Raw genomic sequence first — 16,655 nt, forward strand, 5'->3', positions numbered from 1 at the left:
CTTACCACTGTACTACCCCGGCGGGGCTCAGAGGAAACGAGAGCCGCAGTATCCGTCACACTTGTTCTGTAGACACCTGAGCGACACCGTAAGGGAAGGGAGGAACGCAGGTGCGAAGGTGGAAAGAGAAAAATAGAAGGCGTAGTGGAGTTGTACGGAGTAAATTCGACCACCTGAGTATAGGTGGGTTTTTGGGGAAAGGAAGGCTCGGTCGCTTCACTCAAGGTGTCTCGCTTATGCTCTAGAACTTCAGTAACTAGTGATTAAAACAACGCGTTTAGATGTCAGTGCATTACATTTATTCAATGCATGTGCATTATGTCGTTAAACATGCTCTACACTGTTGAAGTGGTCGTCAGAGCACGGCGGCAAGCCATGCTTATTATAAGAGCAAGACGTCCCGGGTAGTCATATCCTGCTGGGGCGGTGGACACAGCTCCGCTGGGCAGCTGAAAAAAAGCGAGAAAAAGAAAGTGAGAAAAATTACGGCATCGCTTAATAATCTGCGCGCTACGTCATCGCGGTATCGTTAAGCATGCGTGTAAGTGCTTTGGGGTGCGAAAGCACTATACAAATAGCCATTGACAGTAGGGAAAGGATAAAGAATTCTTTTTTGTGCGCGTTGATCAATTCCAATAAATAATAGAGAAGATAGCTGAGTAGAAGAAAAAAGCCGCACGTCGTCGATGGAATCCAAACCCCCGATCTCAAAACTTTAGGTCCGGTGCTCTACCAACCATGTTATTGCGACGGCGGTTAAACATTTTACTTTCTTTGGTATATACGTTGCATGCAATTTTGTTTGAGAATATTTACCCGGGCCACCTTCCTCTATTGCGGAGGGTGTGGAATATTCATCTGTCACTACGTATTTCACGTGGAACGTGACCTAAAGGAAGTTTGGAGCCAGGGTTTTTACGCTTGCTGTGATATCAAGGCTGCCATCGAAGCCTTCGTCAAGCTAATCAGCAAACAAATGCTGGGAAATGAGAGACTTCGTTTTTAGATACATACGAATGGGTTCGCACAAGAAAAGCTGAGGGTATTTTAGGAACTTCTTTTCGCGAGCTTGATTACAAATTGACTGACAGGGGTATGCTCCACGAAATGAGAAATAGTATGAATCCAATCGAAACGCTGTATGACACAGGATTGCATGACACTTTTGATACTAAATCCGGAACCACTGGAAGCATATATGCAACTCCTGCGGTTAGCATCTTAGACCTATCGGTACCACTCGTCGGTGTGAACGGTTATCTTGATCGCAGATATAAGTAGTGGCAGAACTCTTAAGTCGTCAATTTGAAAATGCAATGCTAAAATGCTATATTACGAAAATATGACAAAATAACTGACTACAAATTAAAGATAGAAATAATGCTATAGGATGGGATGCTCTTTTTGTAAAAGAGCACCATTATTTAATCCAAACATAAGTATATTTATCTAGTCATACTTTGTCCTTAGAGAAATAATATATTGATAACAAAATCTATGACCTGAAATTAAAAAGAACCACCACACGTTTTATCTGCTCAAATTCATTTAGTAAACCATACGTATTGCTATTTCAATGTACATTAAAACTTATAATGGCAATAACGTAGTTGAAGCAGACAAGTATACCGATCTATATTAGTTATTTAGCTAACCATACCAGCGTCTTAAGGGAACTAAATGGAAGGAGACACGTTTACTGCCTGCTATAGAAAATGTCACATATGCCATTTCTCTGTATACAATATATTTTAGCAATATATTACTAATATCCACATATTTGAGCACTGTTCGACTGCTCTGTGCGTCTTAAAATCAGCCAGCACGCGGTAGGCATAGACGCGATTTTTGTTTTGCGACACGCTATGCGACTTCGGAGTGGAAAGCGTGCTGGACGGCTGCCGTGATGAGCTCCTTTATCTTGTCGCTAACATGAAATGCGCAAGTGCACTCAGAAACTGGCAGTGTGTTTGCAGGAAACGTAGACTCCCATATGCTGTGCGACCCTGCGAAAAAGGTGCATTATGTGGTGGTTTGCCTTTTCATTTATTTTTGCTGTTTTCGCTTTGATTGCCTTTTAATACATTTCATACATCCAAAGCAAGCGATAGCAAATAACGAGGGGCGATAAACTACTGAACTTGATTTAAAGAAAAACCTAGAGCAGGAGGGAAGCAGTGCAGCCGTTCACCGAGGCAACCATACCAATCCCGCTCATAACTTATGCGGGCATTACAAATTATTTACGTCTCTGCAGGAGGGCACTCCCGGGACCCGCCAAAGGTCTCGACAGATGTGAGGAGTGTCACCTTAGACGACTCAAACCGGGTTGGTTGGTTGGTTGGTTCACAGGAAGGGAAAGGCGCAGTATCTGTCACACTTGCTCTGTGGACACCTGAACCACGCCGTAAGGGAAGGGATGAAGGTGGGACTGAAAGTGGATAGAGAGAGAAAGGGGGGCCGTAGTGGAGGGCTACGGAAGAATTTCGACCACCTGGGGATCTTTAACGTGCGCTGACATCGCACAGCACACGGACGCCTCTTCGTTTCGCCTCCATCGAAACGCAGCCGCCGAGGCCGGAATTCGATCGCGGGAACTCCGGCACAGTAGTCGGGCGTCTTACCACTGCACCACCCCGGCGGGGCCCATTTTCTAAATCCTAAAACACATGGACCCGACATTCACGGGTAGGTGCAAATTCTGCCGGCCTGCCAGCAAAATACAAAAATAAAAGCCGTAAAACAGCCAACAAGGGAGGGCTGGGAGGCGGCCATGTCCAGCTCGGACCTGGAGGCCCAACGTGTCCTGGCCCAGAGAGCTCGAGCGGCGGCGGCGGCCAATGGCGTCTCGGAATAGGGTCTGCCACTCAGCTTCACAACCAAACGCACCTCCCTTCCCAAATCATATCATCGTAAATAAATGTTTCCTCCTCCTCCTCCTCGCAAGAAACCAAACTCAACCGGAGACATAAGTGAACTTACATGTATCTTCCATAGTGGCTTCCGACTGGCTGCTGGCGCCATCCAGCGCGTCAATTTCTGGCTCTGTTGTGAGGCAGGATATTGGTAGATATTCAGGACGCACGCCTGTAGATGAAAAAGGAAGAAATCCATGATAGGGAATGCAAGTTTACGTTATCAATAGTTTGGTTTGGTTTGTGTGGTTTAACGTCCCAAAGCAACTGAGGCTATGAGAGACGCCGTAGTGGAGGACTCTGGAAATTTCGACCACCTGGGGTTAATAGTGGCGTCACAAGTTGCACTGATGATAAAACGTTTACATTACTCAGACCTAACTTCGTTTGAAATCGGCCTGTGCTACATGTTGCCCCGTGCAGAAACAGTATAGTGTTGTTACCGCAGTGACTCAAGGATTAAGACGCGCTGCTACTATGTCTGCGGAGCGAAGTTCCCGGTTTGTAATCCGGTCTCGGCTGCTGCGTTTCACTGCAGCCGAAGTGCAAAAACCGTCCGTATGTTGTGCGGGTTTCTTTTCCTTCAAAGGACTTGGCTCCAGAACAGATAGCAAGAGAGAAGAGAAAAGATAAACTTGCAACTGTTTATTCATACTGGATGCTGGTGAACATAAGGGAAAGAAACCAAGGGGGAGTCGAGGAACCCTATATGCGCGAAAAGGGCATGCAAATTACAGGACAGGGAGTCTAGCCACACACGCGTCTCACTGAATGTCATCTCAAGATGTACAGCGGTAGTCAAAAATTTCCAGGCCGCAACTTTTGCTTCTGGCAGGCCTATTCCGGCATTTGAGATCCTATTAAAGTTATCAATCGCCCCAGATGCTAGCAGTCTAGCACAATGCCTCTTCTACCCTCCACAAATACTTTGAAATTTGGGGTCCGTATGCTGTGCGATGTCAGCGCACGTTAAGGATCCCCAGGGGGTCGCAATTACTCCGTAGCCCTCCACTAGGAGTCTTCCTTTTGTCTTTCCATTTCCACCCTTCCCTTACGGCGCGGTTAAGGTGTCCACGGAAACAAGTGTGACAGATACTGCGCCTTTCACTTCCTGTGAACAATGAGCAAATTCCCTGTATACTGACTTAATTTCAGCAGTACCCAAATGCATCCAGCGCGCCAGAGTAGCGTTATTAGCTTTTACCTGCCATGTTATGAAACATGAGTAACTGTGTGAAAGAGCATTGTAGTTTCCTTAGGCTTACAGATGGCTGTGACCTCGGAGACTATGGAGTACAAATGGCAATGCATCGATCATTGCTTTGCCAAAACCTCTTATTCTGGTTTGTATATATGCTGTGTAGTTTAAACAATTTGGGCACCGAAGCTAAGCCCTTGTCATTGATATAATACCACAGAATAAACCGTCATTTCCGCCCGTAGTAAAAAGATTTGGTTCACTGTTAAGGAAAGGTGTAATATCTGTCACATGTTCTGTGGACACCTGAACCGTGCCGGAAGGAAAGGTAGGTAGCGCATTTATATTTTAAAAAGGTACCGTTTGGCCATCGACCACACTCTCAGTGGACGCCGGAACTCCGTAGAAAAAGACATGAAGGTGGGAGAGAAAGTAGAAAGAAGTGCCATTGTGCAGAAGAGGGACTGACGGCCAGCCTAGCAGACGGAATTGGTGCTCCAGGCCATATCCTCCTCAATTTTCTAGAAAAATTACACTGTATCGCAGAGCACACGAGCGCATTTCCGTTTTGCATTGCCACTGTGGTCGGGTTCAAAACAAGGCTTAATTAACGTTATGAAGGCATGGTTCCAAAAATATAAGGAATTCCCGCCCCCTATTACAATAATATTGTCAAGGTTTATTTACAGAGCACTTCTTGACCTTTATCTTTCCACTTTCACTCCCACCTTCCGAGCATTTACAGAGCACTTCTTGACCTTCGCGTTAGAATTGTGGTGCTGGCGAAGACTCTTGAGAGTTCCTGGGACTGCCAGAAGATCAAATCAGTCGATATTGTCAACCATAAACCCCGACTGCTCATTGGAGGGTCAAATTCTAAAGTTAAAGCTCAGCTACTTTGGTCATCTGATGAGAAGAGAGGAGTCGCTGGAGAAAGATTTGATGTTGGGAAAGGTTGGGGGTCACCGGAGAAGGGGTAGGCAGCGAACGCGATGGTTAGATGGCATTCTCGAGGCATTGCAGATGAAGCTATGTGATGTTAAGAAGATAGTGAGAGACCGGAAAGCGTGGCGTGACATGGTCCATAGGGTCACGAAGAGTCGGACACGACTGAACGACTGAACTGAACTCTTGACCTTAGCCTGGTGCGCTAACCACCAGATGGTGAGCTTCTTCTTCCTCACATTTCCCCTTTTCTCACTTCTGCGCTGCCTAACATTTCCCCCTTCGCAGACGAAGGAAGAAAGGAAAAACTTTATTTAGCCCTATATAATTTTAGTGGTTTTGGGACATCTTCAGAGATGTCTGCTTGTTGCATCCACGAGAGTCTTCTTCGTCGACCTCATCCACTTCTACGAAGCCCCAGGGCTGTCAGTCAGAGTCCCGAGAGTGGCAGCGCACCATTCTTGCGACATGGACAAGTGTTTTCCGAGAGGGGTGGCCTTGGGAACATTGGCGAGACATCACGTAATTCAAGTCATTGTTGCGTGTGAGCACATAAAATGGGCCTGCGTAGTGCGACAACAGCTTCTGGGACAAACCACGCTTGCGGAGAGGCGTCTAGAGCCATACTAAGTAGCCAGGAAGGTAGCATACATCCTGATGCCGAGAATCGTAGCGCTGCGTGGCCAGAGTGCGTAATCTTGCTTTGCTAGCCGACGAGCTTCTTCAGCGTGGCAGAGGGTGCTCGAAACAGGAGGCTCGATGTCGAGAGAGAACGACAAAATCGTGTCGAGAGAACATTGAAGCGGACGGCCATAGAGAAGAAAAAATGGACTATAAGCAGTTGTTTCATGCTTCGAGGTGTTACAGGACTATGTAATAAAGAGAAGCACGTCATCCCAGGTTCTTGTGCTGAGAGTCGACATACATCGCAAGCATGTTCGTCAGTATCCGGTTTGTACGTTCAACAAGGTCATTTGTCTGGGGGTGGTACGGCATAGAGTGACGCAATTGGCAAGTACAAAACTGCAGAAGCTGTTCCACAACATCTTCCGTAAACTGCCGGCCATGGTCACTGATAATGACATGTGGAGCGCTGGATTGGAGCTGCCTGCAGAGAACAACTGCCGCAGGAGACTGCATTGCGGCTCACATCTTGATGGCGAGAGAGTTCATCACAGACGATGTGGCGAACGATGTCGGCTAAATTCGGAGGCTCCTGAGAATGCTCCTGAGAATCCACGCTTGCAATAGTGGTCACATTAAGCAACCGGCCGAATTTGGGGGTTATTCGACGCAGCTTTAAAGCTTCTAACGTGCGACAGTGCTTAATGACGGCCGCGGGAGAATCTAAGTTACCTTTTGTGATCAAAAATTATATACGTTCACAGCGATGCCTTTTAAGAGGTGACCAACCCTGTCTTCTTAAGACATGCAGGGATCCACCACTTTCAAAGCTTTAGGACCTCTTCCATGTATGTCATGCACGTTTCCCCAGGCATTTGCTCACGCGTGAGAAAAGTCTGCTCAGCTCATTTTCGTTTTGGCGTGGAATCCCCAAAACAACTGCGAATCTCCTCTTCGAAGCCGTCCCAGCTAGTTAAAGATGGTTCATGATTCTCAAATCATGTCAGTGCTGTGGAGTCCAATTAGAAAACAGCCTTAGCCAGCTTGACTGTGGCATCCCAACGATTGTACTTCATCACCCGCTGATAATTGATGAGCCACTCATCCAGATCTTCGCCGGCCTTGCCAGAAAAGGTCCGCGGCTCATAGTAATGCTGCCATGCAGGTGCCGCTGGGCCCATGGCTGCCGTGAGTCGCCTGCCTGGATCATTGTAACGGTCAAAAGGGGGGAGTCCAGCGAGTCGTAGGCTCGAACGAGGTAGAGAAGAATCCGTGGTGATCGTTGCAGCACCTGCCACCACACTGTTAAGGTTTATTTACAGAGCCCTTCTTCACATTCGCCTGGTGCGCTAACCATGACAGATGGTGAGCTGGTGAACTTCTATAAAGAGATTTATTAAAAATTTCGTCTTGGGTGCATGAAGATAAAAGAATGTGAAAAGATCTGTGCAGTTCCTTTTGCGATGTGTGCTGTTGCTGTTGTGTATCAATACTTCCGATCTTTCGGAAAACGTACATAGGCCAGACTTTTCAATTTGTTATTATCAATTTGTGAACCATTCTAAAGCCTGCGGTGAGAAATGCAAGCCATGTGCAAAATAAGGCTGAAAGAAACTAAGTTTTTAAACAGAAGTAAGAACAAGGTAACAAGTAATCGGTCGAGGCGTTCTATATCAAACAAAACGGTCTCTAAGCCCTCGATCTCTTGCTAGTTATGAAAACGAAAGGGTATTTTAGATAGCATGCAGTGAAACGCATGTGTGGATGAAATCTCCGCTCCTATTTGCATACCCTTCGCGCTCAGTTATGGTTCTTTATCTCCCCTTTGATTCTTTTGGCTCCGTAGTGAATAAACTGTTGCCAGGTGGGCTTCTGCCGTCTCTCTTAATGGTCGGTTTCGGCACTAAGTTAGAAAAATATTCATCAATCTATACCCCCCCCCCCCCCATCAACTCTTTGCGTTCTGTGATGTCAGTGCATATAAAAGATACGCAGCGGTCACAAATGATTTACTGTAACCTTGCACTGCTCCATATCCAGCTCTCTGTATTTTTTCACTCCTATCTTCCCTTCCTTGATGGTACAGGGCAGATGTCCACCGAGAAGCGAGACAGATGTTGCGCCTTTCCTTTCTGAATATGCCAGAATTAATCACTGCCACTGATAATAATATAATAATTCGTTCACAGGAACGGAAGAAGCATTATATATGTCATGCTTTTTTCTGTGGACACCGGAACCACAAGGGAAGTGAGGAAGGTGGGAGTGAAAATGGAAAGAGATGAAAAGAAGCACTAGTGGAGAGCTAAGGAGTATTTTCGACCACCTGAAGATTTTTAACATGCGCTGACATGGAGGGTGAGGTGGTGAAGGGTGGCGGTTCCTAGCCCTACGGGGCTGGGACGGCAGGTCAACGCCGCTCGCTGCGGGGGCTAGCCAGCCACCGAATTTTTATCTGTTGTAGGCCGTCATTGCACCCGCCACCGCTTAGGTGGTGGACGATGGCTGTTGCGGCGCGCATCTTTCTCTCCCTCTTCTTTTTCTTTCTTCTTTGCTTTCTCTCTTTTGTCCGCACGAGGCAGCGGAGGTGGCTCAGCTACAGAGCCAGTAGCAGGCCCGTGCATTTTCTTTTCTTTCTTCCTACAGACACAACAGCGCTGACATCGCACAGCACACGGGCGCCTCTTCGTTTCGCCTCCTTCGAAACACAGCCGTCGTGGTCGGGACCGAGCCCGGGTACTCCGAGACTGTAGTCGGGCGTCTTACCACTGCACCATCGCGGCGGGGCCACTGCCACTTAGCCAATTTCACTTTTAAGGAGAAATTCCTAAATGTCTAATCATCAGCGAACTCGGTGTTAACAGATGTCCCGAAAAGATGGCTTCAAAAAATGCGTGACCTAGTGCCGTTATCAGCAGTACCTTAGATTGTTAACAGTGTATGGTGCTATAGATGTAAAATGACAGGCGAAAAATATTCCCAATGGCAGCGCATTTCCCTTGAAGCTTCCTGTAATCAACGGAAAGTAACTGAGCTTTTGAAAAGATAATTCCGGTAATTTGGAAAGAGTGGGAATGGAACCAAGACCTCTGGATTGCAGAAGAGACGTGCAGCCCACCGACCATGAAGCCATTTTTAGACATGGTATTTATTACAAAATTAGGCTTTTATGTACTGTATACAATGTTCATTTATAAACCAGCTGGAAGCCATACGGCAGGGTTCCAGTAACATCATGATAAAAACTAAAAAACTACACAAACACACAACAAAAACCAGCCCTGCTTAAATTCCCATTCATCACGTGTCTTTAAAGTGGGCGGCCATCTATGCGAAAAATGTTCTTGAAGGTAGAGGAGGGGGGGGGGGGGTGGAGGATGACATGTTCAGCACTTTTGCGATTTTCACATTTTCCGCAGACCAAGGCCCAAATTATAACCAAGAGTCTTTTTGAAGAAAGAAAAATACGCGTTTCTAATGGACTGGGGCCTACTCCTTCCAGTAATGTATACTTCATTTGAATGCGCGAAATGGTACAAGAAGGCATTTTAGAAGTGATATAATCCCCATAAGCCTAACCGATTTTAGAGCAGTTAATCTGACCGCCACAGCATCAAGTTGATCTGCTGTAGAAACAGTGTTGTCTGTGCTGAACTTATGAACACAAAAAAGAAAGACCATCAGCATACGCCAGAGATCGAACCTGACTGCGCAAAACCGCAATATCATGAATATACTGTTAAGTACAACACTCAAACAGAGCTGCTTCAAGCAGAGAGAAAATGGTACATTTGACATCTTCGCTTCCCAAAAGACTGAATTGGTGAGGCATTGAGAGACGGCCATTAATAATCAACGAGTGGAACAATGACAGTAGCAAATGTTAGACCCCTTTGATCATACATTGAAGCGATTGAAAAACCGGTCATTAAGCTTGTTGGTCCAAACTGTATAAAGGTGAACTTAGCAAATACGCGATCCGATCAGTAGTTGTCATAGCCAGTGCTCATTAAAAAATAAACCTAAGGTAAAAAAGAAAAAAAAAACAAAACAAAAATCACCACAAGGCATTCTTATTTTTGCCTTTAGAGCACAAAAGAAGTCTGAAATGCCCTTAATAACCGTTTTTCTACAACGGCTATGGGATTTCATTTGGTTTGTCGCACTGATTTTTCGTGCTGTTATAGAGGTTTTGCTACTGTGGTGTACTATATCAATGATCGTGAATCGCGTAGGTACGCTACAACTTTTGTGCAACAAATTCGATTGTCGCTGGTTAATACATGCGATACATGAGTAGTGTGGGTGAGTTTGCATTTCATAAGCATCAATCTACTCTCGGTTCTTAATCGCACATAGTCCTCCTTTGAGAGAACAGATATTGCTGCCCTAGCTTGCAAAGAAACTTGCGCATATTGATAAATGTGTAGGGGAAGAGTAGTTTAGCCGCTCTAACTTGGCTACCTGCCGCTGCAATGAACCACTTTTATGTCAAGGCAACCTACGTTACTGCAGTTGCGACAACAAGCGGCTGGATAATAAAAAAAATGTTTTGTTTTGTCATGAACAACACGTGTAGCGAATGAGTTTATCTGGTTTATGCAAGAGCGTATAACAATACGGACAGACACAGAAATGCGACACAAACGGGCGCTCTGTATTTATTCGTAATATGCGCTTTTTTAAGCTATGTATTCTAAAAATTTGCCCAAATTCTTCACTGAATTTTTTCAAACATGTCATATTGGCTTTACTTACACTAAACAATGATTAGTGCGTGCAGTTTCGCTAATTCGTAGTGTCACAAGCTTGTCGACATGCACTTGTCCAGTCGCGGTCAACGTAAAAAAATGGCTTGAGAACCCTGTTAACTGAGCGAACTTGTGCACCGATTCAAGACCATTTGGCAGCGATGACACCAGAAGGCCTGCTCTGCAGCCAAGGAGATTGCAATGTCCGTTGCTGTTGGCAGCGCTCTTTTACACGGTAACAAAGAACCCTCTGGATAAAGCGCCTGAACTCGAGCACAATTTCGAACACCGCTGAAACTCCTGCGTGTGATCATAGTCGCTCTATGGTCAGATCCCGCATGCCTAAAAAAAAAATCTAGAGCGTGATGGACAAATGTTATAAAAAAGAAAAAAAAAACAATTCTTCAAAAACTCAAAAACGCATAGAATTGATTCAGGACTGCCGATTACCTTTCGTCATGAAATCGTGGTACATGACGGCCTCGATGCTCGGACGCATTCTGGGTTTCGGATGGAGCATCCACTTGATGAGGGCTTTTGCATCGGAGGACATGTAGAGGGGGATATCGAACTGATTCTTCTTGATTAGCCTGTAGGTCTCCTTATTCGAAGTGCTCACAAACGGGGGAAACCCTACCAGAAGAAAATACCTGCACAGAACATGTGATCGCTTTTCAATGTTGATGGTATTTTTCACCCCAAGGCACGCGACAGTTTAATGGAGTGCACGTGCAGGCATGGTGTAAGCATGCCCATAGTGATTAAACGCTACAGAACTGTAAAATAGGCGCGGGAAAGTGAAGACCGTTATACAGACAACCGCCATGCCCTGAAAATGATGCTCAGAAACTCGATTTTCATTAAAAAAAAAAAAGAACACCATGGCAATATAACAATCACATTTTCACTGCGGCGAAACCTTCTTGCAAGAATAAACGTACACATGGCTGTGACGCTGAGAAACGGGGCAGTAATTTATAAATTGCGCAAAATACCGTTAATAAAATAAGACTGCTGGCATCAATCACCGATGTGCGGAACTTTTTTGTCCGTTTGCCAAAGACAGTGGCTTTATCAGCATAGTGAATTTCTTTCTTGGACCACTGAAGGCATGAAAAACGACTTAACATTTGCAAAAAGCAGTGCTAAGGCTCATGGCAAAACATTACCGCGGCGGCACATGCTTCTAACACAGTTAGACATTATGGCTTGTTCAATCGTACTCTATTGCGTATGCTCAGACTGAGGTGGGAGCAGGCTCGGGCATTTTGCAGCAGCTTGGGAACAACAAAACAAGAATTTTTGAGCATTTGATTTAAGTTTAGGAGTAAGTTTCAAAGGTCAAACGCCTTTGATAATTGCAGTTTTCTCTTTCAAAATTACGAAATGTCAATTTGATTCCTTTTTATTCAGGTTTAATGCCTTCACAAATTCGCACTCATCTCTGACAAGAGAAACAGCCAAAGCATTTAAATATATGATATAACACAGGCAGACTTTAGCAACAATTTGGAGCAGGCTGGCAGCAAACGTAACGCTTGCAAGAGCACTTCATAACTTAACACCTAGTCTGACCAAAAATGTTTACCTATATTCACTTGATCGATTCAAATATCAATTCAAATTCGATGCGTTCACGCAGTGCCAATAATATTTAGTTCAGATTAATGGGCGCGACATCTCCGCTTTCTGTAGTGCATACTCTTTTCGAACCTACGTCAGTGCTGATAAATTCCTGAGCACTGGTCAGTAGTTCCTTCAGCGAAGATAGATGGCTCTTTTTCATCATTCAGTTTTTTTTTTACTCCACGAGGTTTGAGTAGCTTTCTTTGCTTTTGAAGATTTTGAATAAAAACATTGATAGCAATGCATTCTTGCGCAATATTCTACACTATAGCGCCATTCTTCAAGAAAATATTTTCTGAAAACGTAGCCAAAATATACAGGCTGCCTAATCGTGAATGGCGATTTTCTTTTTAGAGCTGCTGAAAATATTTTGCTAAGTCCAATTTTATGGGGAGCACAGTAATTGACGCCTGAGTACCAGCACAGCGATGCAGATTGGTACAATGCGGCGACGCCTTTGGCGCAGGCCCGATTTTCTCTCCCAATTTCAAATTCACGTAACGATTTAAATAATAAAAACCGTTATGACTACCCTTGTCACAGTTACATTACTACTGTCAAACAAGAATGTACAATCCTTATGTAAAGTTCGTGTACTCTACCGATTAATCACAGTTGCGGACTCGCGTACTTTTATGATAGGCACCGCGAGGTATAGATCTTATGCAAAGTTGCTGCCAACTGTCGAACTTTCCGCGAACCGCCCAGCGCGACGTCATGTTGAAGGGTTAAGTGAGTCGGCTGCGCTGCCATGGCTGCTCAAAATGCAGATCATGAAGGAAGCTTTCTTTGACAACTCAAGAGGCAGTGCCCTACTTTTTGAAGCTAGATCAGGCTGCCTTAGAACACGCAGATACAAAAAGAAATTTAACCATGAAGATGACGCATGTGATGTATGTGGTAACTCCAGTGAAACAATTGACCATATTATACTCGAATGTAATGGTATCCATCCGGAAGTTGATGCAGACGCAGTAACTGTTCCTGAAGCTCTGGGATTTAGAGATACCAGTGGCCGGGTGAATAAACCGGCGGTGGAAACTAGCAAAAAACGACTGGAAGATTGGTGGCTTAAAAGCAGAAAAGTGACGTAATGTTAGTAATGAAAAAAAAATTCAATAAATAGAATGATGGTATAGTTAACCATTCTGAATCAATAATTAGGATAGAGGGAAAAAAATGAGCATGTTAGCTACTGCTACCACCCTGTTTCAAAGGGGACGCTCCTATATTCCATCCATCCATCCATCTGTCGCGCTAGCTGCGTCTATTTTGCGCTGTGGATTCTGTGCTATTTTCTAGCATTCAGAGCAAAAAATGGCGGAATAACGGAAGATAGAGTTGTCCACGCTGCCTACATTCCAATTTTCGTAACCCGATACAGCACTGCCAAAACTTCTTGCGAACAGTGGCATCCGCGCAACTCCAAACGGCAAAACCCTCGTTGTTGCTCCGGCGCATTGCTTTATACACTGCTCAAATACGGGTTCATGAATAAGTTTGATATTGTTGCCTGGAGTAAAACGCGCCTGCGATGTCATTACGCTGCGTCAGCCGCCGCAGGATGCTTTTGTGTCCAGCGTGGGCTAGGTTCAACCTCGATCATTGTCGTTCCATAGTACGTTGTACGAATACGCACACGAAAGAGCTTGGTATTCCTTTTTTAAAATTTAGGACAGGTGCTTAATGAACATTGCGCTCCGATGGACCTTCACAATTCCCATTACAGCGCGCGCACTACTGCTCCCATCCTCTGTCTGGACGTTCAGCGGCTGATGAGTCTTGTTAGCGTGCAAACAACCATATAGTAGATCCCCTAATCTAATTTTACTGACTAAAACTCCCAACCACGCCAGTTTGCCAGCGGTAAGCAAGAATTCAACGACGTGATTCCACGCACGCTGATCCTTCTGATATGTGTAGCTCCTGCCGCCGTCACATCGTGGTTCTATTTCGTGAAAATCGCAACATTAGCAGATACTGCTGCCTGCGTCAAGCTCCTTTATGGACGTGTATTTGGCAATGTTTTGTGGAATGCGCAGTTCTTGCAGCAAAACCATTCTCCTCTGTAACGCTGGATATCTTTTTTTTTTTCTATCCGTAATTGTTGACGGAATTCAGGTAGCATATCAATATTTTTTTTTTTTCATTGTACATGCCATAAATGGGCTCAGTAGTGAGACAGAAAGGTTGGTTTTTGCCTTTTTGTGTTTCGGGAGGGGGGGGGGGGGGTTAACAAGGTTTAAGCAGCTTTCTTTGCTTCTGAAGATTTTGAATAAAAACATTGATAGCAATGCATTGCGCAATATTCTACACTATAGCGCCATTCTTCACGAAAATATTTTCTGAAAACGTAGCGAAAATATACGGGCTGCCTAATGGTGAATGGCCGTTTTCTTTTTAGAGCTGCTGAAAATATTTTGCAAAGTCCAATTTTATGGGGAACACAGTAATTGACACCTGAAGGAATACAAATTCGATTCATCGATGAATCAAATTCATAAAGACAAAAGGATTTCACTTTGAAATTTAAGAGAAGAGTATGGCGCCTTCAAGTGCCGCAGCGTGTTTTGTCTGCATACTTAGACGTTTATCTGAACATCTCTCGACAGCTTGTATGAATGAAGCCGTAATATCTGGTATGAGTTGACGCAACAAGAAAATCAGTAGCAACCCCGCTGCAGATCTCTTATGTTAAAAGGCGATGCGCAGTCCGTCTACAGAAAAATGTAGCACACCTTGGGCGAGATATTTCGTCTGCCTTGCCACTGAGAACGAATTTGCAGTCATTCAAAGCAGGCTAAATAAGATACCATTTTATATTTCAGGCGTACCGTTTATCAAAAGCGCGCCTACAGCGTGACAACCAAGCGAGAGCAGGTAAACACAAGGCCACAAGAAAAAAAAAAGCTCGAGGGATCTAACTTGCTGCTTCTTTTCTTCAACATCCTTATTTTATTTTGCGTACTACAAGGAACACAACAGTAGCGGCCATCCTTATTTTAGTTTGCGTACAACAAAGAATACAACAGTATGTCGGCATTATTGCCGACAGCGAGCATTAACCCATCCGGTCCCGCAAACACCTACCATGCCCCTTGTCGCTCCAAAATTCAGCTACCCTCAAACATGGCGGAAACGCGCTCGGCGCTCGCTAGATGGCAGCAATTTTGCATAAGGTCTATTAACGGTGAAACCGATTGCAAACATTTCTGCGCAGTCGGTTTAGGAGCACATTCGAATGTGCACAGGGGAAATGTTACACAAGAGACTCACGTGATGCATCCCGCGGCCCATATGTCGGCTTCGTAGCTGTGACCCGTCCCGGTCAAGACCTCCGGGGCTACGTAGTTTGGGGTACCGCAGATCGTCGTTTTACGTTCCCCTTCGCTCCGGATGCGGGTGGCGAAACCGAAGTCTGCCACCTTCAGCTGCATATCCTCCGTGAGCAGCAAATTGCTGGGCTTGAGGTCACGGTGAACGACCCTTTGTTCTGCCATGTAGTCGCATGCGAGGAGTATCTGGCGAAGGAAGTACCGCACTTCGGCTTCGGTCAATGCACGGCGGCGTTTTTGCATTTCCAGAAGAGACTGCGAAACGAATAGGTCAATGAATACTGTGAAAGCTCCATGGAGTTGACGCAGACTTATGGCCCCACAAGGCGACATCAAGGTGCGGATGTACATGGCCGCAATAGCAAATTTAAGGCCACCCTCGAAGAAGCTGAATTGAAGTATTCCAAAGCTATATACTGTGTTCCAGAAATGGCCATTCAAGGACGAGTTGCAGTTATTACTACAATGACAGTACTATTCACTTTGTGATTGCGCCCTAAATAACAATTAAAGACGCGACGATGAGATTTTCCTAAAAATTATGGTAGAAAATCCAGCAAAGCTCGGGAAAAGGTCCTAAAGTTGAAGCATTCTTGAAATTTGATCAGGTGTCAAGAATGTAGGACGCGGCGGGTAACTGACGGGACTGAAGACCTCCTCTGTGGATTGCGTTAGCATACTGCCTCAACTAGAGTTTCAACAAAACCGCTGATACTGCTTGATCACGTTGCGAGATATTCGAAGGGCAAAACTCGTAGTACAAAAAAAGCAAAGAGGGCGATGGAGAGAAAGATGAATAACATGAATCGTGGACGTTTAAGAATGCAACGGTAAAAAATAAGGCCGTTTAGCAAGGTTAGGCCAAATGAAAAGTAAGTGCGATGGCATTTGAATCAACACTTCGGTTTCGGGTGGCATATACTCGTGCGCATATTATCGTAATATACAACGTTCTTCGAAAGCTTAGCATACATTGACATAAAACTTCACTTTGACCAAACCATACGTACTTGCATTAATGACCTAACGAAGGTGTTTGACTCGGGAGTTTAAATGTCTCGGTGAGTTTGAGTCTGAATTTGCTATTCCTGCCAGTTCGGTCATGAATTTGGTCTTATTACTTCACACAAAATTTCGACAAACATACAAGTGCTGATTTTTCGTGAACCTGTTGTCTTCAGGCTTTACACAAACCCTGAACGGCGAAAGGCATCATTTAGTGTTAGCGCATTGAAAAGTGGAATTATTCTGTAGCACGGGA

The 16,655-nt window shown here is 44.9% G+C and overlaps 1 protein-coding gene across 1 annotated transcript in view; it reads right to left on the reverse strand.

The window, feature by feature from the left end:
- Positions 1-285: 285 nt before the first annotated feature.
- The window catches only part of LOC146181423 (serine/threonine-protein kinase PLK1-like), a 34,314-nt gene continuing 17,944 nt past the window's right edge, over positions 286-16,655 (reverse strand). The window contains exons 4-7 of the mRNA XM_084577885.1: positions 15,336-15,649; positions 10,884-11,083; positions 2,983-3,087; positions 286-449 (exon numbers count right to left, since the gene is read on the reverse strand). Of these exons, the coding sequence (XP_084434011.1) occupies positions 409-449; positions 2,983-3,087; positions 10,884-11,083; positions 15,336-15,649 (660 nt within the window). The 3' untranslated portion in view covers positions 286-408. The remainder of the gene's footprint in view (positions 450-2,982; positions 3,088-10,883; positions 11,084-15,335; positions 15,650-16,655) is intronic.

The sequence above is a fragment of the Amblyomma maculatum genome, chromosome 8 (genome assembly GCF_055883805.1).
Source record: "Amblyomma maculatum isolate TAMU_Amacu chromosome 8, ASM5588380v1, whole genome shotgun sequence".
Lineage (NCBI taxonomy): Eukaryota > Metazoa > Arthropoda > Arachnida > Ixodida > Ixodidae > Amblyomma > Amblyomma maculatum.